Source organism: Mchenga conophoros, linkage group LG8 (genome assembly GCF_057382185.1).
Source record: "Mchenga conophoros isolate Kocher_MC1m ecotype Shallow Benthic linkage group LG8, M_conophoros_male_GT1.1, whole genome shotgun sequence".
Taxonomy (NCBI): Eukaryota; Metazoa; Chordata; class Actinopteri; order Cichliformes; family Cichlidae; genus Mchenga; species Mchenga conophoros.
This window is the reverse complement of record NC_140533.1, coordinates 9,496,127-9,521,068: the sequence shown is the minus strand read 5'-3', so window position 1 is coordinate 9,521,068 and position 24,942 is coordinate 9,496,127. Positions and strand designations below refer to the sequence as shown.

The 24,942-nt window shown below is 40.6% G+C and overlaps 4 protein-coding genes across 4 annotated transcripts; all 4 read left to right on the top strand.

Moving 5' to 3' along the window:
• The first annotated feature begins 2,597 nt into the window (after window positions 1-2,597).
• Window positions 2,598-6,907, top strand: gdf10b (growth differentiation factor 10b). The gene is made up of 3 exons (XM_085283919.1): window positions 2,598-3,109; window positions 4,430-5,340; window positions 5,548-6,907. Exons 1-3 carry the CDS (start codon window positions 2,854-2,856, stop codon window positions 5,737-5,739), a joined length of 1,359 nt encoding a protein of 452 aa, XP_085140045.1. The 5' UTR covers window positions 2,598-2,853; the 3' UTR covers window positions 5,740-6,907.
• Window positions 6,908-9,615: 2,708 nt separating this feature from the next.
• Window positions 9,616-13,086, top strand: gdf2 (growth differentiation factor 2). Its single transcript, XM_085283918.1, has 2 exons — window positions 9,616-10,088; window positions 10,837-13,086. Exons 1-2 carry the CDS (start codon window positions 9,743-9,745, stop codon window positions 11,754-11,756), a joined length of 1,266 nt encoding a protein of 421 aa, XP_085140044.1. The 5' UTR covers window positions 9,616-9,742; the 3' UTR covers window positions 11,757-13,086.
• Window positions 13,087-15,325: 2,239 nt separating this feature from the next.
• irbpl (interphotoreceptor retinoid-binding protein like) lies at window positions 15,326-18,184 on the top strand. Its single transcript, XM_085283916.1, has one exon. It carries the CDS (start codon window positions 15,404-15,406, stop codon window positions 18,182-18,184), a length of 2,781 nt encoding a protein of 926 aa, XP_085140042.1. The 5' UTR covers window positions 15,326-15,403.
• Window positions 18,185-20,503: 2,319 nt separating this feature from the next.
• On the top strand, window positions 20,504-23,858 carry rbp3 (retinol binding protein 3). Its single transcript, XM_085283917.1, has 4 exons — window positions 20,504-21,699; window positions 21,854-22,044; window positions 22,317-22,459; window positions 23,042-23,858. Exons 1-4 carry the CDS (start codon window positions 20,506-20,508, stop codon window positions 23,374-23,376), a joined length of 1,863 nt encoding a protein of 620 aa, XP_085140043.1. The 5' UTR covers window positions 20,504-20,505; the 3' UTR covers window positions 23,377-23,858.
• The last annotated feature ends 1,084 nt before the right edge of the window (window positions 23,859-24,942 follow it).

Here is a 24,942-nt window from a genome sequence, read left to right as displayed (position 1 = left end):
TAGCAAAATTGGTATGGCCTGGATCTGGCCCACACAATGTGCTTACACATGGCCACATACCGCAAAGAATGAAGGCCCTTTGGTGGCCCAGACCTGGTTTGCCAGAGGTGGCCCACACATGGGCCAGACACAAGGCCAGTTGCAGACACGCTAGTGGTCCTGTGCTGGCCCATGTGTGGATTACCTCTGGCAAACCTGATCTGGGCCACAGAAGGGCCGTCATTCTTTGCAGTATGTGGGCCATGTGTAAGTGGTGTGCAGCCACGGCCCAGTTGTAGACACACTGCTGGCCCTGTGCTGGCCCCAGATGTCAGCCTAATGTGTACCTTAATCAAGCCATGCAATAACAACATGTGCCAAAACATGCAAAACAGTGCAAAAGTTACATGACAAAACTCTGTTCAGACAGTGAATGGACTAATTCTTATATAGCACTTTTCTACTCTCCCGGATTACTCAAAGTGCTCTATACAACATGCCACATTCTCCCAACCAAAAACTTTCTCTTAACTGAGTGCTTCCTAACTACATACACACTCTTGACAAATGTGACTGGAGGATCCAGGGATCGAACCACTAACCTTCTGATCAATAGGTGACCTGCTCTACCTCCTGAGCTACAGCCACCCACTGGCAAAGATGAGCAAACCGTTACTAGGTTTTGGAAGTGTACACTCACAAACCTGTCAAACCTGCATTTGAAACGTTGGCTACCACAGCAGTATAGTATTGCAAATGGCATTTGGGTCTTCTAACTAAAATAGAAAAATAGGAACATAAATAGCGCCATCATTGCCAGACCTGGCCCACATCTGGTTGACATACACCCTGCCATGACACCAGTCCGTCAGAAAGTGCCAGCTTGATGCCGGATCCAGGGAAGACCTGTTTTCTATGGGCCTGGGCCACATACACCAAACCACAATCGGGCCAGACATGGCATGCCATTGCATAGACAGTGCCATTTATGCCAGGCCTGACCCATATCTGGATGACATACGTCTTATCATGCCAGAAGTCAGCCAGCAGATCCGGCTTGAAACCAGATCTGGGCCAGACCTGTTTGCTATGTGGGTAAACACTAAGACAGTAGTAATATCTAATTCTGTGTTACAAGATTGTTGTTTCAAATATGTGTTTTTCATGGTTGAACAAGCAACCTGCAGTATATTAGCAACAGTGCAAGTGTTGTTTTAAAATGCAGTTTTGCTAGGATAGCTCCAACACAAGTCTTCTAGGGCACTTTATATAGTAAGGTCGAGTCCCTACAGTATTAAACAGGAAAACTCCAATACCTCTCTTTGTGAAAGCACTTGGCACCTTCTCCCTTTCGACAGATAGAAATCTGCAGCAGATCCACAGTCTTGAGGGGTGATCATCTGCCTCAAGCAGTTGTTGTTTGAAGCAAGCAAAAATCCCAAGAGGTCTTGGGGTTTTGACCCTTTTCAAGACTTTTTACCTTTTCTGTGCTGTAATGGTGGAGTCATCCAAGAAATTCCTTCAGGCAAACTTCAAAGGGAAGGAGAAATGAAGAAGGTGTTGTTGCAGCATCTTTTATTGCCTCTCCTTTGTTTGAGTATAAACTGCTTGCAAAATGGGTGATGGCTTGCAGATAGTTAGAGTACAGAAGTTAATTACATGGTCATTATTGAATTGTAATAATGGGCAATGTTTAAAGAGTGACATGGACGATATATGAATATGTTGGGATGACTTGTAAGCCAGGATCAGTGTGCGTTTGGCTTGACTGTAGAGTGCAGATGAAAACATGGACATGTATTCACGGTCTGCGCAATACAGCTGAAGGAAGTGCCTTAAAGCTGCATTCTCGCTAATGACCACCAGACCTCTAATTGCAGAAAAAGTCCAGGTTTATTTAAATCTCTGACAAAACATCCCTGCTTCTCGGTTTATTTATGACCACAGTAAACATTTTCCTGATGAGTTTATAGTTTTGATCACTAGTTCTAAGTCCCACTTAATACAGCATGATGATCATTTTTGTAAACTATTGTTTGATGGGGGTATTTTGCTTTCTTCGGTTTGTCAGTCAGATTGAGGCTGATGATGTCAGTTGTTTTTTTCAAGTTAAAGCATCAGAACTTGAGAAATCTGTCTGATGTCACAGTAACAACATGTATATGTTTTATTTACATTTTAAAGGCTTAACCAGTCCTAATGGTGACACCACAAAAGGTGTAGACCTGCAGTATACTGGTAATTCGTCCAGGGTGTGCATCACCTTTTGCCCTGTCACAGGTGGGATAGGTTCCTGATTTGGTTAAGTGGTAAAGAAAATTGATGGATGGATGAGTTTTAGTTGGATTTTCAAAGTAGTCTTCCAGTGCAGCATGATAAAACAAAATTATTATTATACTCCATCATAATTATTTTTTAAACGCCCTCATAAAACTCTCAGTGATAGCGCAGAATGGTGTTCAGCATGTAGTCCTTAGTGTTGATGCATTTTCTGTCAGAGGTCACTGTCTTAAGAAGTTTTGGATTGTGAAGCCTGTCAGTGCTCATGAGCACTTCACATAATGGGCTGCATGGCTCTCGTTGGCTGCGCGCTCTGAGGCGTCACCATCTGTCATCCTGCAGCAGCAGCGTCTGCGCGGATTTCCTCCCATTGTAGAAACAGCTGTAGACCATGAACCGTGGAGTTCGGATCTGACACGGATAACCTGGGCATTGATTTGAAGTCTGGGTGGGCAGCAAACTGGCAGGACCAGAAAGAGATTTTTACAACAAAAAAAAACCAACTAAAAATTAATTAATTATTAAAAATAGACAAATAAAAAATTTTATTGATTGAAGATAATTTTAATAGAATCTGCTTCCACATCAGCTACGATGGAGAACCGGATTTTTTACACCCTGTGTTTACTGGCGGTCCTGGAGTCCAGCTGGAGTTACTTTCAATCTGAAGGTCTGGAAAGAGCCGTGCGTCAAGGTGCCGAAGTCTCTGCAGAGCAGCGCGTCTTTGCGCAAGAAAGCGCGAACCGGGACATGGTCACCATCAACATGTTCAAAGTGTACGAGAAATACAGTAAAGAGCCGCAGAGCCAGAAGGAAGGAAACACCGTGAGAAGTTTTAAAGCTCTTCCGAGTGAGTGACAACACCTATATTTGTTTAAATTCACCGATAAATATGTCAGAGCAGAGCCGCGCGTGGTTTTGTTTAACAAGATTTTCATGTGTAAAACTACAAAGTAAATATTCAGTTATACATTTTTATTGGATGACGTTAATTATTTGGTAAACATGTTAAAATGTTTTAGCACAAATTGAAGCAGGTTTGTTGTTGCTGATATCATAATTACTGTAGTCGAACACTAAGTCAGCGTATTAATGCAATTGGTCGATTTGCAAAAAAGGGGGGAAATTACAGAAGCAACAAAACTAATAATGTGTGGATCTGGATACCAACATGTATGTATTTATCTTTATAAAAGTGCAGTTCTCTCACTGTACGGTTAATTTCATTTTTGTTTCACCAAATATTAACTTAAAAAAAATACAGGAGGAAAAAAATGTCCAAATTAAACTTTAGTAGATAAGATAAGAGACTAAAAGATCTGAATTACTTTTAATCTTTCAAATTTTAACTTTTCATTTCTTTATCCTTAGCATCCTCAGCACAGGTGTTTTGTCAATCGCCCAGCAGACCTCGATTCCCTTTGTGCCAAACGTCTTCACCTCTGTCTATGCTGTGATTTACTGAACTGAGAAAACTTTATGTCTCAAACACTGTTGTTTCCCCAGTAGCTGTAACAGCCTAGGTGTCAGACAAGAGCCCATTATCACACTCACACACCGCATAAAGCCTCAGAGGAGCTTTCTGCTATAAGCATTTCCATATGTCAATGATAGACCTGCTGGTCCGACCCAATGTTTGTCTTTCAGGCTGCGGTGGAAGTGCAGGAGACAAGATTTGAACTTCAATAGTGTAGCTTTCGAGGGTGAGGTTTTTTGGTCATGCACGAGGCAGGCATTTAACCGTGCCGTGCTTAATGTTTTCCATGCTGCTGGTGCTGCTGCTTATGTCCATCAGATGTGTTGAGCAACATTTTGCGAGTGATATATTGACATTGTTACTGAGTTGAATCAAACGTGCCAGCGTGACATGATAAAGGAGTTGCAAAGAAGAGAAGGGGAAAGGGTCAAGGCAGCAGTGCGATCACTTCACTCGTCTTTATTGTTCATTTCAGAGAGAGGTGCTCCCTCAGGGCTGTAGCATCTGTTCAGCAAAAGATCTGTATAGCTGAGCTCATCACATCACTGTTTATGTGTGTATTTCCTGTATTCGGATCATAAAAAGCACTGTGCGCGGGATGAAAATGTTTTTCTCTCAGACATTTTGTAACCTGAAGAACTTTTTCTTGCCAAGCTTTTCATTTGTCTCCTGATTCCTTTTCATATTCCCCAGGAGTCTCACAGGGCAGAGACATGTTCCAGTTCAACCTGTCCTCAATCCAAAACGCCGAGCTCATCCTCTCCGCCTCTTTTCACTTCCTCTACAAGAGGCCCCGCCACCACCAGAGACCGGCGTGGCGTTTCCGAACGCCTCGCCACCCGTCTGGAGGCATCCAGCATCCCGATCCTGCTCATTCGCGGCTCCTCTTCTATGGGTCGTCCCTAAACTCGGCTTTTCTGACGCCTCTGGGAAACGTAACTCTGTCTCCTTTCAAGAAAAGCTCTTGGCAAACGCAGGACGTAACTGTAGTGCTGAAACATGCCAGAGATGTCAAAGAGCTTGTGGTCATGGTGGAGTTTGATATGGGATTTGGGGGGGCTCGGGTACAGCAGAGGAGCCCTCATGGCCAAGAACGCCTCTCACCAGCCAACCTGCCGTATATCTTGGTGTATGCCGACGATCGAGTTATAGATGAACCAAACAGCGTGGCCATGTCACTACAGAGGTATGGGCCTTTTCCAGCAGGGGATGACTCATCCGCCTCAACGTCAGCCTCGAGGATTCGGAGGGAGCTTCATCTACAGATCCAAACCAACGACATACCGGAGGCGCACTTCAATAACCTGAAGAACCACGAACTGTGGCAGAGCACATATTTCCCAGCAAAAGCAAAAACTGTGGTCAAAACGGGAAGAAAGCATGGCCTGGTAAGCAGCGAGGGCCTGAGCAAGCCACAAGTGCTGAGCTTTGATGAGAGGACGATGAAGAAGGCCAGGAGGAGACAGTGGAGTGAGCCCAGGGTTTGCTCCAGGCGCTACCTCAGGGTAGACTTTGCAGACATCGGCTGGAGCGAGTGGGTGTTGGCACCAAAGGCTTTTGATGCCTACTACTGCGCCGGGACCTGTGGATTCCCCATACCTAAAGTAAGACATGAAAACCTTCTTATTGTCACTCCAACCATTAGCTGATTTTTTTTAATTCAGTCAGTAGAATACTTCATTATTTTACCAAATCCACAAGTAGAAAAACTATTAAAACTATTATAAAAACATGACTTTATTTTAAGGGTTAGGAAAGTTCTCTTGTTATTTTACTAATAATCAGTCCTTTACAACTCCTTACTTCCTCAGGTGGCACGTCCTTCCAATCACGCCACTATCCAGAGCATTGTCAGAGCTGTGGGAATTGTCCCTGGTGTGCCTGAGCCATGTTGTGTTCCAGACAAAATGAGCCCCCTCAGCGTCCTTTACCTGGATCCAAGCAGGAACATGGTGCTAAAGGTTTACCCAAACATGTCTGTGGATACATGCGCCTGCCGGTAGGGCCACTGCATGAGCCGCTGGAAACTGTGATCAATGAAGATAGGAGACAATGAATACAAAGAAAGTGTAGCTTCAGCGCCTAACAGGAAGCTCGTGTCAGATGGAAGAACAGTTGTAGAGAGAAACAGTGAGAATAACTGATACATACAGAATTTTCTTCCGAGATCATGGCCTTGTTTCGTGTCTGCCAGGATTGGACATTGCCTTAAGTATTTTTCTGCTTGTCTAACAGTGTTCATAGATGCCTTTCATCCAAGTTTATTTTCTGAAAATGCTTGGGTGCCCTTAAAGAAACACGTGTTTGTATTACTTTTAATCTACAAGTTCCTGCAAGTAGATCAAGTTCCCACTGATCCTTAAAAAGCTTTTTTATTTATTTATTTGGAGCAGTTTATCAAGTTTTTTCTCTGTTTCAGTTTTTAGAAGGATGTTGTTTTACCATCACCTTGGACTCAGACTTAACTGGACTTGGTTTGGGAATCTGCTCAGACTCCTCAAAAGAGCTCAAAAAAGGCTAATCAAATGTTCTGAACTGTGGTCAAACTGATAAGAAGAACTTTGGACACAGATGCTACATGGCAGCATATTCATATTCTCTGTTACTCAGCATTTGTCATGGAAATCATTACACACGAACATTAAGTGGTACTTAGTGAGTTTAGCCCTTTATCATGCATGAGAGGTCATATCTTCTTCAAACTATATCTCAGCAACTATTTGTTTATATCTTGTATATAATGAGTGTATTTTGCCATATGGTGACTGTTAATGCATTGAAAGCAGGGTTAAGCCCGTTCACCAATCACACATAACCAATGCACTGCTGCCACCTGCTGTGCATTTTGTTCAGTTGAAAGGATGTCAAACTTGGATGACTTTCTGTACTTCCTGTGTTTATTCACCACTTCCTTTAAACACTAAAACATTATTTATCCATAAAGACATGTACAGTTTTTAATGTGTACAGTAATGAAAGTAGATTTCCACAGTAACTAAAGGAGATATTGCTAAACTGTAATCAAATATTAATGGGATGTGCTGATGTGTGCTTTAATAGACCACAGACTTGGTGTATGCTTGGTGTAAAAATAAACTGAATTGTACATACTGTCAAAAACACTTGTTAACGTAGGTTTTTATGTATTAAAGTATGTATACCTAACCATAACATGCAGTACTTTATACACACTGTACCTCTTGTCATGTAACATTAAATTTCATATATAAAGATGGAGGGAAAACATTTAAATTCCACTTTAGAGGAAGTGCAAAATTGTTCACCTTCATTTTATAAATACTTATTTCCTGAGGATGATAATGCTTGAATCATATACCTTAATAATCAGCAGATGTCAGTCCAGTTTAAAACCTACTACAGACTTTGGATGAATATGCTCTCAACACTACTAACATCATCAAATGAGGAAATATATTTTGAGGTCATGGTTTCCATGTCTCCAGTAGATTTCCAGACACTTAAAGAACCAGTGCCAAAGGGTATTTGTGCTGACCTCAGACACTTTTGTGAACTTTTCCTTTAATTTCCAACTTTGCTGATGTTTTATTCAGCAAATTGGGACATTAGGTCTGATCTGTAGGTTTACTGATTTTATTTAATTTATTTAGAAAGAGGGACAATACATATTAATGAACATTTTAACATGTGTAAATATGCCAGATTATAGCCTTGGCTAATGTCCATCTGCAGACCCTCTGGCAGGTTACAGGTTTTTGCGTTTTTTTAAATAGTGGCAGGTTAGTGCTTTTTAGTTATGAATGCTAGTCTACATGACCTGTAAATACATTTGATTAAAAAAAGTTTTGTTTTTGTTTGGTACTTTATATAAATCGATGTGATATGTGAGTCACTATTGATGATAACCACAATCCCAGCTCCAAATCCCAACCCTGCTGTCTGGAGACAAGAAAAAAGTATTTAAAAATACATTTTATTTTATTTTATCCCCTAATTGCCAATAATTGGGAGAATAATTTTTTTTTTAAAAAGCACTTTTTGATAGCATAGTGTTACGATTAGGCTCATCACCAGTGACGACTTAAACTTCAAATTGTTAATGTAATGTATGTTTTGAAGATTCAGAGTAGCTGTCACAGGGCAGGAGTCGCTTGTATGAAGCTACAGAGAATATCACCACATAACAGAAACAAACGTAGACCTCATGGAGACTATTAAGGTCTTTAATCTAACTGTTTTTATTGCCTAAAAATGTTTTTATTCAGGTTGGAGACTGATTTGCTACCTGATGAGAAAAGAATCTGGAACAAACATGCAGCATACTGACAAATGCCTTGAAAACAAAGCTTGGGCCAAAACATATTGCTGGTATGACACATGATCAAGTCCTCACTACCCTAAAACATTTTTATTATTTCTCTTTTCTTTTCACAAGTTCATCCAACTGATCAGGTTTAGATCATATTAAAGTTTTCTCATCGTGTTTGTTTTCCTTCTGCGTGCCTACACTGTTTGCTGTACCCATGCCAGTACATTTGCTCCTCGTCTTTCATCACTGATGGACTCCATAGAGCAGACCTCTTTAGACCATGAAAGGGCCACAGCGAAACCATTTTATGAAACCCAGTGTGAACCAAGTAATAAGAGACTGAATAATTGAGAAGAAGAAGAAGAAAGAAATTCCACTATAGGTCGGATGTAAGCCAACGTCCCCAGACTCACTGGCTTGTGGTTTGGGCTCAACCAGTTCGTCAACATTCTTCCATATGCTGCTTTGCGTCTGGTTCTTCTTCGCACAGAAGAAGTGCACAACAAGAGATACAGTCACACACTTTTTTAAGATTAGTCCACAACATATAGAACTTGCCTGATATGCAATCTCTTATTTTATTTTTGTATTATCTGTACTTTTACAGTAATGCATTACTGCTATTAAATTGCTCCAAAACTTCACATAGGGTCACATCTCATTGTTAGTTTCTTTCATTTTATGGAAGAGTTTCCATTGAGACAAGAAACTCAACATAAATACATTTTGAAATCAAACACAGATTATATTATTAATATTTTATCAGTATAAATATGATTGTAGCATATATGTCTACATACTCTATCACCTCCTTAATGTTGGGACAATCTGAATGAAACAAACACAATCACACATACAGTGATTATTAATATCTATATGTTTAAAAAGAAACATCAATCCAAATTCTTTGGCTTTTCGTGTATATTATGTTAATTTCATCATCCCCCTGTGAATAGGATGTTATGCTCTCCATTGTGTTGCCTGTACATAACTTAATCACCAAAATGTGTATCCTCAGTGGACTCTGTGGGACTAGCAAAAGTTTAACATGAGTATAATGGTTGTAAATAATGGGATTATTAGGTCATTGTAAAGAACTTTTGCATTTGCAAAAACAAGTAGTGTTTGAGCAATGGGCTAGAAAACTGATGCCAGAGATGTGAAATGTGAAATATGCACACTGATAGGATTGGTTGGATCCTGCTGTCTAATTAGAAATTTCTTGACATTTTGACCACAGCACTGAAACCACGAGAGCTACAATGCTAATCTAGCTACAGATTTTAACAAGCAAGGCTGTTACGCCTTCAAGCTGACATTTTATCACTTTTTCTTTCTTTTCTTTTTCTTTTGGCTGGTTTCGTTATGAAGCCACATCCGAGTTGGGGAAAGTAATTTTATAAATGTCTGTTTTTCAGTAACCTCGCAATTTCCAGCACCCCCTTCATTATCCCTGTCAACTGTTTACAGTGTCTTCATTAGCAGACACCCCTCTAATGATAACAAAGCTTTAAAGAAGGCATCGGCTGCAGTGATAAGCATGGCCAAGCTACTATTTTAGTTGACACAAGTCCCCCTGTTTACTCTGGGAGCATGGGAGCGGACACCAGGAGTCTGATGTGTGTACTGAGAATTGCCATTTTCAAAATTTGCCACAGCAAAGTCTGTTTTCGAGCAGGGGAGACGGTGAAGTTCTCACCAGTTTAGTCACATTCAAAATGCAGCTCTCCAGAAGCTCCCTGTTCCAGGTGTGTTTAAGTCTGGTGGCTACCATTGGTTCCTGCCACTGTAAACCTATCAACAATGACATCAGAAGGAACATGGAGGAACTCTACTCTCAGCTCTCAGAGGACCTTCTGGAAGAGGAAGAGACAGATTCGAGGATGGAGAACCTCCTGGGAACCATGAAGGAGGGTTTTCTGAGACAGCTCAACTTGTCAGATGTTCCTCAGGAGCACAGCAAGATCATCCCCCCTCAGTTCATGATGGAACTGTACAACAAGTATGCCTCGGACACCTCGGCAGCCCCTCAGTCTGATGTCATACGAAGCTTCACTGTGCAAGGTATCTGAATTGGATTTAACTGGACACAGCAAAAGTACACTCTGAGTTACATGTAGCTGATGGCAGAGGGACATTCATGGATCATGAAAATGAGTCTTGTTTATTCCAGTATTCCAAATCAAGAACCATATCTGGAAAAGCCACCTTGAGAAATGCACATTTGTGTTATATCTGGTTTAGATCTTTGCAGCTAACACAGGTAATACAGGTTTCCCTCTTCAGAGCTACAACTAGCTGATAAACCCACATTGCTATTTTTTTTGTTGTTTCTTGAAATGTTCAGCTGGGGTAATATTAACATTTCCTAGCATATATGAGCTGAAACTTCTTAGAAATAGAGAAATATTTACTTCTAAGCCCTCATCAGTGGCTTTTCCTTTGCTATTACATGATTTTATATATTCTGGTGAAGATGCAGGATGTAAAGTACCAACGAAAGTATCCCCAGATGATTTCCTTTGATTGATTAGCCAATGAGAACTACACATCAGTTTCTGTATTATGGTTACTGCCTGTGTGGTCTTTGGATCTCTAGTGGTCGTGAACTGTTTTTGGTCTCGACAGACAGATATCGAATCTATCAAATAACATAATATTGTCAATGTTAGGGTACTATTTCGGCAGAAAATGAAATAAGACTCGGATTTCACTTCTGACTGTAATAGGTACACAGTCTGTGGCCGACCATGACAATCCCTGCTGCTGTTTCAGATGTATCAGTGATCAGGGTGTTTTTTCTCTTTGACAGATTTTACTCTCTCTATGACGAATGGGACAAAGTCAAAGTACAGGCTGCAGTTCAACATCAGCATCCCCAGCCATGAAAAGATCACAACTGCTGAGCTGCAGCTTTTCTTCTTCCCAAACTTCAGGCCAAGAGTCACCTCCCACAGTTTCAAGATCATGGTTAAAGTCTACGAAGTCGATACGAACAATTTCACATCCTCGGCCCAACTGCTGGTGGGCAAAGAGGTGGCAGGCTCTCAGAGCACATGGACAACGTTTGATGTGACCACGGCTATTCAGAGCTGGATCAAGTCAGGCCCTGCACCAACTGTTTTTGACGTAGCGGTGGATATGAAAGATTGTGGGGATTCTAGAAGCGGGGCGGCAGGGGCCAGCTGTTTAAACATGAGCGTGTCCGTCGGCGATAATACCTCTGCGGCTTTGATTGTCTTCTCAAATGACCTCAGTAACAGGAGGAGGGAGATGAAGAAGGAACTAAGAGAGATGATCCTTCATGAAGAAGAAACCATCCTACATTCAGGGGCTGACTGGAACAGAGGATATCAGCTACCAAACGAGATCCCTGATTCTCAGCACCCACAGAGAACAAAAAGACGAGCACCGAGGGAATACTGCCGGCGGACCTCGCTCAAGGTCAACTTTAAAGACATTGGCTGGGACAGCTGGATCGTGGCGCCTCGGGAATATGATGCCTTTGAATGTCGCGGCCAGTGTTACCATCCACTGACGGATGAGTCATCTCCATCAAAACACGCCCTTATCCAGACGCTGATGAACATCAGGGACCCCAAGAAGGCCAACATGGCATGCTGCGTCCCAATCCAACTTGACCCCATCACAGTCATGTATCAGGAGAATGGGCGCATCACTATAAGATATCTGTATGAAGAGATGAAGGTAGCAGAGTGTGGCTGCAGGTAGTTTGCCCTTACCCTAGCAAAGGTAATGATCATCCTAAATTTAAATTTTATTCCATTTAGTTCAATGTTCAAGGATAACAGGTCATATGGCAACTTTCATGCCCTGTATTGGTCCAAAAGGTTGTAAAATATTCCAGAGTTTTTTGTTTTGTTTTGTTTTTTAAAGTCTTTTCTATTAATTCTACTGATTTTTTTTAATTGATCTGTTGATTCAACTGATATATGCACATGACTTATATGTAGAAAAAAGTTCAGTAGCAAACTATGGCTTCATGTGGGAGTTAAACGCCACCCTCCCTCGTGAAAGTTCATAATAAACGCGCACCACCTGTATTTAGCTTTAAGTTCTCCATATTATTTTATTTTTACTGTGAAAAAAGCTGTGATTAGCTCTTCTAGACTAGAAGGGGTATTTCTAATCTATCATTGTGGACTAGAATTCTCTACAGCGTGAAAAGAGATGTCATACAAGATGTTGATTGTGCTAAAAATATCTCCCATCCCTAGGTTCAATTTTAGGTGAAGCTAGGAAGAAGCTAAACTTCAAGATAAGAACTTTTCTAGCAAATATTCTAAATAAATGAATACTAAGGAATAAAGAATTGCTCTAAACTATGCACCTATTTTTTTGTCAGAAGTAAGGTACTATGCATAATTGATGAAAAAAAAAACTGGCAATCACTTAAATTAATACCCCAATGCTAACAGCATGACAGACTTGCTGCTTTTGAGAGTTCATTGTAAGATATGCGTGACGGTTTGTCAGACCAACAGAATAGTGGAAGAGCAAAGGAAAGGGACACATTTTGCATTTATTGTATTTAATTCTCATTATGTGTACAGTAAAGGTTTTCCCTGTATGTGTGGAGTACATAATAAAAAGCATGTAAAAAGCAAAGTTAAACGAGTTTACTATTACAGGTAAAATAGGTATAATTATTGTTTGTAATAAGCTGGTGAAACATAAATTCACATATAATCACTGCTCATTTGCTGATATAACACATCTGTATATTGATATTGTAAGTATAAATTATTTATATTGATATATATCTGGTATTAGTCTGTAAATTATTAACATTACATTCATTGACAGCATAAACATGCCCACCATGGGCTACTACAGAGGGGCAGAAGTCAAAAATTGATAGGTGTGTATCTGTACTTATGATCCCCGAGAGAAAGAAATTACAGAAAAATGTATATTTAAAAGAAATAATAATTATTAGAATATTTGCTCTCAGTGTGCAGATTTTTACTCTCCTATATGTAGCATGATGTCATCATTTTGTTTCTAAGGCATTCCAACCCTGAAATTAATAAAAAATTCTTGGGCTCTTCTCAGCCAGAAGTCTCCTTTTTGACTTACTCACCTCCTCACCTGTTATTGATATTTATGGCCAATAAATGAAATGCTGTGAGTGTCAACAGGGCACAGTTTGTCCACTAGAGGGCACTCTGCCACTTCCCTTTTGGCAACATCCGTGAGTCTGGAAAACCACAAGCACATTAACCAGCTGACCTGACCATAGCTGTCCAGAGCATGAATTAATTAATATGTTCCTAAAACAACTGTAAACAAATACATATAACAAATCAGGGAAATCTGTCTTTTACATGCATATGAAAGGAAAAAACAGCCAAAATATCAGATTTTTAATCATTAAATATCACCGTTGCTCCTAAAAATCCGATATCAATTGGACTCAAAACACAAGATACAGTTGGGGAGACTGGCTGATCCACAAAGACAATTATTCATTAGGTACTGAAACAGCTGCTATACAGTGGAAGACTAATAAGATGATTAGAGGCAGGTGATGAAATAAGAAATATCACAGTTATTCACATTGTGCAATGCTGACTTTTTATTGCACAGAGTAATAGCGTTACAAAAAAGCCTGTATAACGTCTCCATGAATGCTATTTTCCAAAAGTCCACAAATTATAGAAAACAACAAAGAGAAAGAGAAAGTGAGGTTCTACATTTTAATGTAATCGTGGAAAAATGACTGTATAAACTAATGACTATGTGGAAAAAACAATTAGTTATCCCCCTTACACACACTCATCATACAGTAATCTATACTGTCAGCTGTGTAAATATTAAATGTCAGTGACATAGTCTTATCTGAGTTTGACCCACCATGTTGAAATCAATGAGGGGACAAGTTTGTGCAAACACTTCCATGTCCTGTAGCACTAAACTGATCTTGTTTTAAAATAACATCAGTGTCGGGGTCAGAATTCCTGTTTCCTGAGAACCAAGGAAAAAGCTCCATTAGTTTTTTGCTTCATAACAGTGTGTTCCTTCAATCACCAACAGCATGGGACAACAGAGCCTTTAAGTCTCTGCTTCTACTGTTTAATATTATCATTTAAAAACAGCGATTAGAACAGCCACGAAAGGCAACATGAAATGGACACTGATGATTCTTGTGTTTGTTCATTCCTGAATGTGTGTTGGGAACTCAGCTCTAAATCTTGCTGACATTAATACGTTTTGTTGCGTGACTATCACAGCTAACATCTTAACTCTTACGCCACTTCATTTCTACAGTCTACTTTCTGAATCAGTTCTGAATCAATGTTAACCCTTAGGTATTTTATTATCAGCGAAAATGATATAATCTGTTCTTTTATTTGACACAAAGTGACAACATCAGGAAGTATTCAGTGTTTCGAAGTTCTCAATAAGCACCCTGGGAATTGGATGAGACTGGAATTTGTTATGTAAGGTATGAGGCCGTAATAAAGGCTAAGACGTTAAGATTAGCAAGTCTAGTATTTGGAATAAGCTCATGTCTGGCACTATTAGTTGTGAGCTGGTCTTATGATGTCTTGCTGTTTAAATCTGAGTAAACGATGGAAAGTTACCAGCTATCAATTTTCTATTATATCCAAACTTGTCCTTGTTGTGAAAATAAGGCATTCAATAGACATAAAAACTTTCCACTCAACTGTTTGTTCCTTAATTCAAAGTGTGGGTGTTACACACACTTTGAATTAAGGAACTTGTTACCCAGTTCTTATCCTGGATGTGTTTTAAGAAGGCTTTGTCTGTAAACTGTGTAATCATGTCACCAGTGAAATGACCCAGACATGACCCACTAAAGCTACCAACAGCACCAAAATACACCACCATCAGCTTTCGTAACAGGCAAGGAAGGAAGAGGTAAAAAGGAGTGGGAGTGTTTCAGTTGGGGCTTTGGCACAAATCAGTGCAGCCTCATTTATCACCTTTTTAGTACTGAGTATTCCACGGGGAGAATTTGGTAAATGATGCAGACTGTAATAGAAAAATAAGTAGAAAAATAATAAACAGTAAACTGTCTTTCAGTTACAAGTGTTAAAACTAGAGGTACCAGAACCCAAACCTCTATTACATTTGTGTCAAAAACAGTGAGAAACTGTACCTCCCATTTATCATTTTTCATTCTGTCTGCTATCGTCTGCAGGCTGAAGCACTACATATAATGCGATTAAAGGTTTATTGTAGACAAAAGCCTCTTATGTTGATGTTGCTGCCCGAAAAACCTTTGACAATGACATATTCCTTCCAGTGAAATCCACAGTCTCTGAACACAAATCAACTAACACAACCCAGAAAAAGCAAAGACGGAGGTGGTTCTCTTTCTATCAGCGTTGATGAAGATATTAGAGATGGCGCATACGACAGTGCCACTTCTGTTGATGTTTTTTCTATCTACTCTATCCAGCAACTCGTCATTCCAGCCTGCTCTAGTATTAGAAATGGCCAAGATTCTTTTGGAAAACTACTGCTTCCCTGAGAACCTGGTTGGGATGCAAGAGGCCATCCAACAAGCTATCAACAGTGGAGAAATCCTGCAGATTTCAGATAGGAAGACCCTGGCAACTGTGCTCACAGCTGGAGTACAAGGAGCATTGAATGATCCTCGGTTGACCATTTCCTATGAGCCTAATTTTGTCCCAGTGATGCCACCAACTCTGTCATCTCTTCCAAAAGAACAGCTGATCCGGCTGGTGAAAAGCTCTGTCAAGGCGGATATCTTGGAAAACAATGTTGGCTATCTACGGATAGATCGGATCATTGGGGAGGAAACAGCAGTAAAGTTTGGCTCGCAGCTCATGGGAAATATCTGGGATAATATTGCTCACACATCCTCACTAATCTTTGACCTAAGGTACAGCACAGCTGGAGAGCTCTCTGGAGTTCCTTTTATTATCTCCTATTTCTCAGACCCTGAATCCGTTATTCATATTGACACTGTATATGACAGGCCTTCAAATTCAACCAGGGAACTATGGACCATCCCATCTATAGTGGGGAAAAGGTATGGAAAGAAAAAAGATGTCATTATTTTGACCAGTAGATCCACAACGGGGGCTGCTGAGGCAGTGGCGTATGCTCTAAAAAACCTAAGGAGGGCCACCACAGTTGGAGAAAAGTCTGCTGGTGGGTCGGTGAAAGTCCAAAAAATAAGGATTGCTCAGTCGAAGTTCTACATAACAGTTCCTGTGGCAAGATCTGTCAGTCCAATTACAGGTCAGAGCTGGGAGGTCACTGGTGTTTCTCCAAATGTCCACATCATTGCCAAGGACGCTGTTGCAAAAGCCAAATCACTTCTGGCTATAAGGAATTCTATTCCAAAAGTTGTCCAAAGAATCTCTGACAAAATCGACCGGTTCTACACGTTTACTGAAAGAGTTCCAGCTCTTCTTCAATTCTTGGAATCTACAGACTTCGTGTCTGTCATATCTGAAGAGGGTCTAGCAATCAGACTCAACCAAGTGCTCCAGACTGTGTCTGAAGATCCCAGACTGACAATCAAATACATGCCAGAATATGCAGCCAATGTAGAGGAAGGCCATGAACATGAGAAAGTTCCAGACGAACCTGGACTATTAACGGAATACATTGATACATTGCTCAAAGTGGAAATTCTCCCAGGCAACACTGGTTATGTCCGCTTTGACAGGTTTGTCAAGTCATCTGCTGAATTAGAAGAGGTCATGGCTAAAAAGGTATGGGTACCCCTCAAAGATACTGCTAACTTGATTATTGATTTGCGCTATAACACCGGTGGATCCTCTACCTCTCTAGCCATTATTTTGTCTTATCTACAGGACACATCACAGAAGCAACACTTTTTTACAATATATGACCGAACTCAGAATAGTACAACAGAACACAACACTTTGCCTAAAATTACAGGACCAGCGTATGGCTCAAAGCGGGAGATTTACGTGTTAACCAGTTATTACACAGCAAGTGTTGGCGAAGAGTTTGCTTATCTGATACAGTCATTACATCGTGGCACAGTCATTGGGGAAATAACATCTGGTACCCTGATGCACTCAAAGACCTTTAAAATAGAGGGGACCAATATTGCCATCACTGTTCCTTTCATAAACTTTATCGACAACAACGGAGAATTCTGGCTGGGAGGTGGGGTGGTACCTGATGCCATTGTGCTTGCTGAAGAAGCAGTGGACCATGTTCATGAGATTGCTGAATTTCACAAAGGACTAAATTCCCTCATACAAGGAGCTGGAGATTTGTTAGAAGATCACTACGCAATCCATGAAGTCGCGCTAAAGGTTAGCAAGGTGCTGGTAAGTAAATGGGCTGACGGATTATACCGCTCGGTGGTTGACTTTGAGTCTTTGGCATCACAGCTGACAGCAGATCTCCAAGAGACTTCAGGTGATCACCGACTGCATGTTTTCCACTGTGAGGTTGAGCCTGAGTCACTTCATGAACTCTCAAAGATTCCTACAGCAGAGGAAGTGGGCTATATAATTGATGCTCTTTTTAAAATTGAGCTTCTACCAGGTAACATTGGCTATTTAAGGTTTGATATGATGGCAGACATAGAAGTGGTAAAAGCCATCGGGCAGCATCTCATAAAATCTGTTTGGAGCAAGATAATAAATACAGATGCCCTCATAATTGATATGAGGTACAACAGTGGTGGTTATTCAACCGCGATTCCACTTTTGTGTAGTTATTTCTTTGATGCAGAACCTCTACACCATCTTTACTCTGTTTTTGACCGAACAACAACCACAATGACAGAAGTCATGACAATTCCACAGGTGAGAGGTCAAAGATACGGATCCTCCAAGGAACTATTCATCTTGACCAGTCATATGACTGGGTCAGCAGCCGAAGTATTCACTTGCACAATGAAGGACCTAAATCGGGCCACAATTGTTGGCGAGCCAACAACTGGTGGGTCTTTATCAAGTAGAACCTATCAGATCAGAGACACTGTCCTGTATGCCTCCATTCCTAACCAAGCTGTTTTTAGTGCCATCACTGGAAAAATGTGGAGCTTTTCGGGGGTTGAGCCCCATATTGCTGTCCAGGCAAATGAGGCTCTATCTGTAGCTCAGAAAATCCTAGAGTCAAGGTTGCTGAAGAGAGTGCAAGGTAAACAATAAAAATGCGACTAAAATGACTAGTTAATTAGTTTTTCTGCTTAGGCACCACTTCAATGTAAATGTGTGTGTTGTTGTGTTCCATGTGTAGCATGTGTGGCCTTGTAATTAGATGTTTTGTTTTTTATTTAATTTCTTTGGCTCTGACAGCAAAGTGCAGGGATGGCTCAATAGGTAGAGTGTTTGCCCCATGCACGCAAGGTTGCAGGTTCAAATCCACCAAATGGTCTCCACACACTCCTCCTCGGTTGCTAGATTGGTAGCTACCCACTGAATGAATGGGCATGCTCGCTCACTGAGCTAAACTGGCACCTAAAGTAATTTTATTTTAAGTCATGGGTGTCAAACTCATTTTAGTCAATGGGTACTTTCCTCAGATTGATTTTAGATCCAAAATTGTGGGTCAACTCAATGAAGACAGTGGTTTTAGAGAATCTTGAAACTCATGGGGACCTTGATACTTTCAAAAGAACTGTCTGTGTTTCCAGCACTTTTCCCTATGTTCCCACAGATGCAGGCACCTGTTGGTCTTTAAAACAGTCAATAAGTAAAATAGCATAGGAGTGATCTTATATGCAGCACAAAAGGATCAGAGATCATTCAGAGGTCAGATCTTGCAAGAACAAGCAACTGCAATATAACAGAACAGTCTAAAGATCAAAAAGGGGTAAAGAAACAAGTATATGCTGGAAAGCTTCACATTTAGCACACTGTTCATTTACAAAACTGATGAACAGATTTGTCTCAGTTTCTCAACATTTCTTCAGCTCACTTTTATTACATGCATTGAAAATCACTGGATTTTTAAAGATCCAGCCCTCAAATAATATTACAGTACACTACAATAAAACTATAATAAAATTAAACTTTTTCCATACATTTTCACTCCTGTTCAGTTAAGCTTGCTTAATCACAAGAAGATTTTATTTAAAAATTAGAAACTTTAATTAATTCTCTGCTGTTTTCACAATTGATATTGCAAAGATATTCAGTGTGACAGAGTTGACCAAATGGTATGTTTGACACCCTGATTTAAAGGCAGTGTTTTTTAGTAGTTTAACAAAGAAGGTCTTCTATTATACCAAACTGTCATCAGTTGTTGGTTTGTTTTATATTTTTTTGGCATTAGGCTTCACGTAATCTAGTCTTTTTACTTTTTTCGAAGGCCTTTCTACAGGAACTCAACTTCACTTCAATATGAAATTTTAAGCTCCAAGAGCACTTGCTTGTTATTCCATTTAGAGAGACTTTGAGTAACTAAGTAGCATGAATTAGTATTTGATCTTATTACAGAAGGGAATGTATAAGCTGTGGACATTTTAACTGTGAAAAGCATGTGATAGTTGATGATTCCTTTACAATACATTTGCCCCATTTAAGTGTGAATATTGTGTAAGTAAAACAACTTCCAGTTATTCATAATATAGGAAAGGTTTTCGTATTTTTTCTTTCTTCTTTACTTGTTTTCTCTGTGTTACTCTTTAAAATTATCACATTTTAAATTATATGTAAAATAATGTGGATATTCTTTCGACCCTGTCACGTGAAATCCCTTTTTGTTTTTTGTTTGAGTTTGCCTACTTGTTTTAGTGTACTTTTGCTTAGTTTACTGTAATAATGCTCTATTTTTTATTTTTATTTTTTTGTTTTGGTCTTTAACAAAAGAACAGTCCAGCAGAGGGAGCAAGTACCAAGCAAACAAACCTAAACCAGATCTCCCTCTTTAGTTTTCATTTGTGATGCTTTGCTGTTAAATGTGTATAATTTCTAAAAATAATAAAGACTTAGGTGTTTCTCAGTTATTGATGGAACATTATTGATGGTGTATTCGGCATTTGCTGGGTTTTTAATGTTTTTACAGTTATTCTCCATTTCCATTGTTTTCCTTCTTCAAATATTATGTAAGATTTAAGATATAATGTTGACCCCCATTTGTATATTGTATTTGCAGGTAGTGACTTCCCCAGGTCATATCTTCACTACCCTTAATGCCTTTCTTGACCTTTATCAATTATAAAACTGACCTTATTTGACACAGGAACCTTTCACTCCAGGATACATTGCGTAACTCTAGCACCAGTATCTTTAGCAGCACCTTGTATTACTACATCTACTTAGCTAGGTTGTTATTACCTTGCAGAAGCACTCAGGATAATGCGATTAGAGGTTTAATGTGGGATAAATCCTCTTATGAGTGTACTAACCAGAAACCTTGCAGCCAAAACAGTGCCATTTGACAGAAGACCTCTTTGGGGAAAGAGGTTTGGTTCAACAACGTGCGTTTTGTGTCTGCTCGCTTTTTTGTCAGGCTGAACTGGCAAAAAATGGCAAAGACTCTCGTTCTGGTTGCATCTCTGCTAATTTTGGGAAATGTTTTCTTTAGCCATGCCTCCTTTTCCCCCAGTGTCATCGTAGACATAGCAACAATCATCTTGAACAATTACTGCTCACCAGAGAAGCTGGTGGGGATGAAGGAGGCAATCGAAGCAGCCAGCAGCAACACGGGTATTCTCAACATGCCAGATGCCGAAACTCTGGCGAATGTCCTCAGCAGTGGGGTTCAGCACACAGTCAGTGACCCACGCCTGAAGGTCTCCTATGAGCCAAACTACGCTCCTGCAGTTCCCCCAAAGTTGCCTCCCCTGCCCCCTGAGCAGCTCATCGCAGTCATCCAGAACTCCATGAAGCTTGATATCCTGGAGGGCAACATTGGCTATCTGAGGATTGATCACATCCTTGGAGAAGAGGCAGCTGAAAAGGTTGGTCCTTTGCTTCTAGACCTTGTCTGGAGTAAAATCTTGCCTACATCTGCCCTGATCTTTGACTTGCGCTACACTGGCAGTGGGGAAGTCACTGGGATCCCCTACATTGTGTCTTACTTCACCGAAGCTGAGCCTCTGATTCACATCGACAGCATTTATGACCGTCCCTCGAACACCACCACTCCATTTTTTACTATGCCGGATCTGCTTGGGCAGAGATATGGTGCAACTAAAGCCATCATTGTCCTAACCAGCAAAAACACCAAGGGCATTGCCGAAGATGTTGCCTACTGTCTTCAGAATCTGAAAAGGGCCACCATTGTTGGTGAGAAGACAGCGGGAGGCTCGGTGAAAACTGATAAATTTAAAGCTGGTGATTCTGACTTCTATGTCACTGTACCAACTGCTAAGTCTATCAACCCCGTTACTGGCTCCACTTGGGAGGTCACAGGTGTCACCCCAGATGTGGAGGTAAATGCTGAGGATGCCCTTGCTACCGCTATCAAGATCATCAACCTCCGTGCCCAAGTTCCAGCAATCATTGAGGGATCAGCAACCCTGATCGCTGACAACTATGCCTTTGAAAATATTGGGTCAGATGTTGCAGCAAAGCTCAAAGAGCAGCTGGAAAGTGGCACGTACAATATGGTTGTCTCCAAGCAGAGTTTGGAATCGAAGTTGTCTGCTGATCTGCAGACCCTTTCTGGGGACAAGAGCCTGAAGACCACCAGCAACACTCCAGCCCTACCACCTATGGTAAGACACTCAGACTTGAGGTTGTTATTTTGTTTCAGTTTGATGGACAAAAGTTCCTGTTAAGCAAATGAACTGGTGAGCTATTTAAAATATAATGCAAAATATTGGTCACAATTATGATACATGTTAAGTTGGTGCCTGTTGATTTCCACAGGATTATACCCCAGAAATGTACATTGAACTGATCAAAGTCTCCTTCCATACTGACGTATTTGAAAACAACATCGGCTATCTGCGTTTTGACATGTTTGGAGACTTTGAGGAGGTGAAGCCTATTGCCCAGGTTATTGTTGAACATGTCTGGAACAAAGTTCTCAACACTAATGCTTTGATCGTTGACCTCAGGTGAGTAATATTACTCGACATGACAGTCCAAGTTTCTATTAAAAACGTTCCTTGTGTCTACATCAGTCATTAAAGCTGCTATAGCTCAACAGTCTAGCTCTTAATAAAGTGCATTTGATCATTATTGAAGAATGTAGAATGCTTTTTCCTCAAATCGTCAGGTTGATGTCCAGAGATAGCCTAATGTGGGTTGACATCCATCAATAAAAAGAAATCACAAATGACCATTAAATTTAACTAAGAATCAAACCTTTCCATGAATGAATTTGCAGGAACAATCTTGGGGGGCCAACAACAGCTATCGCAGGCTTCTGTTCCTACTTTTTTGATGCGGACAAGCAGATTGTGTTGGACAAGCTTTACGACAGATCATCTGGAACCATCACAGAGCTCCAAACTCTGCAGGAACTCACCGGTAGTTAAAAAAAAATCCAGTCTGTGTATTTTTTTGAATATGTGCAATAGATTTCAGTAGAAGACAGATGTTTCAATAAGAATCTGGTAAAGATTCAAAACCAGAGCTGAAACGAGACGTTCATCTGGTATCCAGAAACTTGTCTCCAAATTGTTCCCATTGCTTCATATATATATATTATTTATATATTCATTTATTTATATATATATTTATATTTGCAAGTCTGATGAAACAGTGATACGCAGATTTATGAACAGACAAAAAGGCACCTTTGCTTTTTAATACGAACAGACCAGCTGGCCCTGTGCTGGAGGTTGTAATGCTTTCTGAATTTAATACCAGTCTTTCAAAGTTATCTGCAGGGCAGCTGTGGTTAGAATATATCAAACTATTTTCTCATCTGTACCCTCACCTGGAACCCCACGATATAATCCAGCCTCTCTGGCATACAGTTATCCATATCCCTTTTCTACCAGCTTGTTATCATGCTCAAACTTAATCCTTTCCATTATTCAGAAATAACTTACTTCCCTTGTTTACTTGACTTTCAGCCATATCTCTATCTACCTTTCTCCTATTCAGGTGTACGGTATGGCTCCAAGAAAAGCGTAATCATCCTGACCAGTGGAGCTACTGCTGGTGCTGCAGAAGAGTTTGTTTACATCATGAAGAAGCTGGGCCGCGCCATGATCATTGGCGAAACTACAGCTGGGGCGTCCCACCCACCCAAGACCTTCCAGGTCGGCGAGACCGATATCTTCCTCAGCATCCCCACTGTTCACTCCGACAATTCTGCAGGGCCAGCCTGGGAGGGAGCCGGCATTGCACCTCACATTCCCGTCCCAGCTGATGCTGCCCTCGACACCGCCAAAGGCATATTCAACAAGCACCTCGCAGTTAAAGAAACCAAGTCCTGAACAAAGTCATGGGGGACACAATCACCTCTTTGTTTTGGCAGCCAAATAATCTCAAGAGTCTAGACTTGTTTAAGAAGTGAACAACGTAGGTTTTATGTAAAAAATAAAGTATAATCTGTTGCTCATAACTAAGCCTTTTTAGTCTGTTCTTAAAGTAGAGGAAAGTTTTCTGTAGTTTTCATTTCTGTCAAATATTACTGTGCTGAGGTGGTTGAGAATGAATGGCTCTCAAAAGCCTATGCAGTTCTTTGTGAAGTTAGTGTTTGTCAAAGACGTCTGGAAAAAACATCAACAAAACTTTGCAAAATTATAATTAGGAGCTCTGTATAATAATCAATTTGTTACTCTGATGAAGAAACTATCACATGTGATGTTCTTACTGTGGATACAACATGCATCGTTTTTCCACTATGTAGTGAACTTCGTGCCATGTGAACATTTCTGGGTTTTATCAGATACAATAAAAAACAAACTGAAATATATGACGGAGAGTGTTGTGCTCATTTTTTAAAGCATGGTAAAATGGTAAATGGCCTGTATTTATATAGCGCTTTTCTAGTCCCTAAGGACCCCAAAGCGCTTTACATATCCAGTCATCCACCCATTCACACACTGGTGATAGCAAGCTACATTGTAGCCACAGCCACCCTGGGGCGCACTGACAGAGGCGAGGCTGCCGGACACTGGCGCCACCAGGCCCTCTGACCACCACCAGTAGGCAAACATGGGGTGAAGTGTCTTGCCCAAGGACACAACGACCGAGACTGTCCAAGCTGGGGCTCGAACCGGCAACCTTCCGATTACAAGGCGAACTCCCAACTCTTGAGCCACGATCGCCCCTTGGATAGCATGACATAAGATAAAATGTTTTTTCATCACTACAAAAGTTATTTCATTATTTTAACAGTATATTTGGTTTATTTTTGTATAAAATGCAAGATTTACAGATTAAGGGAGAAAGAAGACTTTACTTGATGTGCAGATGGTGTTCAGTAGGTAGAGTGGTGGCTCCATGATCGGAAGGTCGGGGGTTCGAATCCAGTGAACGGCTACCCCGAGGTACCCCTGAGCAAGGTACCGTCCCTACACACTGCTCCCGGGCGCTTGATTGGTGGCTGCCCACTGCTTCACTGAGTGAATGGGTTAACTGCAGAGAGGAATTTCCCCACGGGGATCAATAAAGTATACATTACATGATGTTTAGCTCTGCAGAGCAATGCACATTTAGTTCAAGGGATGATGTGCAGTTTTTCAGATGGTGTGTTTTTTTTCTTCAGTGATATTTCAGTTGGGAAGATTACACCATGTTATGTGAGAAACTGAAGAACTATGTTTGCCTTGGATAGATAAGTGAGCACATGTTTTGAGCCTGGGGCCACGGGATTAATGGAAAAAAGGGAGAGTGTCCAAGTGATGCAACAAGGCTGCTGTTTACTTTTCAGGAATCTATTTTTCTGCCTGGTTTTTGTACAAGTGACAGCATAATAGATCACAGCAAATATGGCTTTGGAAGAGGAAATATGAAAAGAGACAGAAAACTAGGACTTTTTCCTGGCAATTACTACA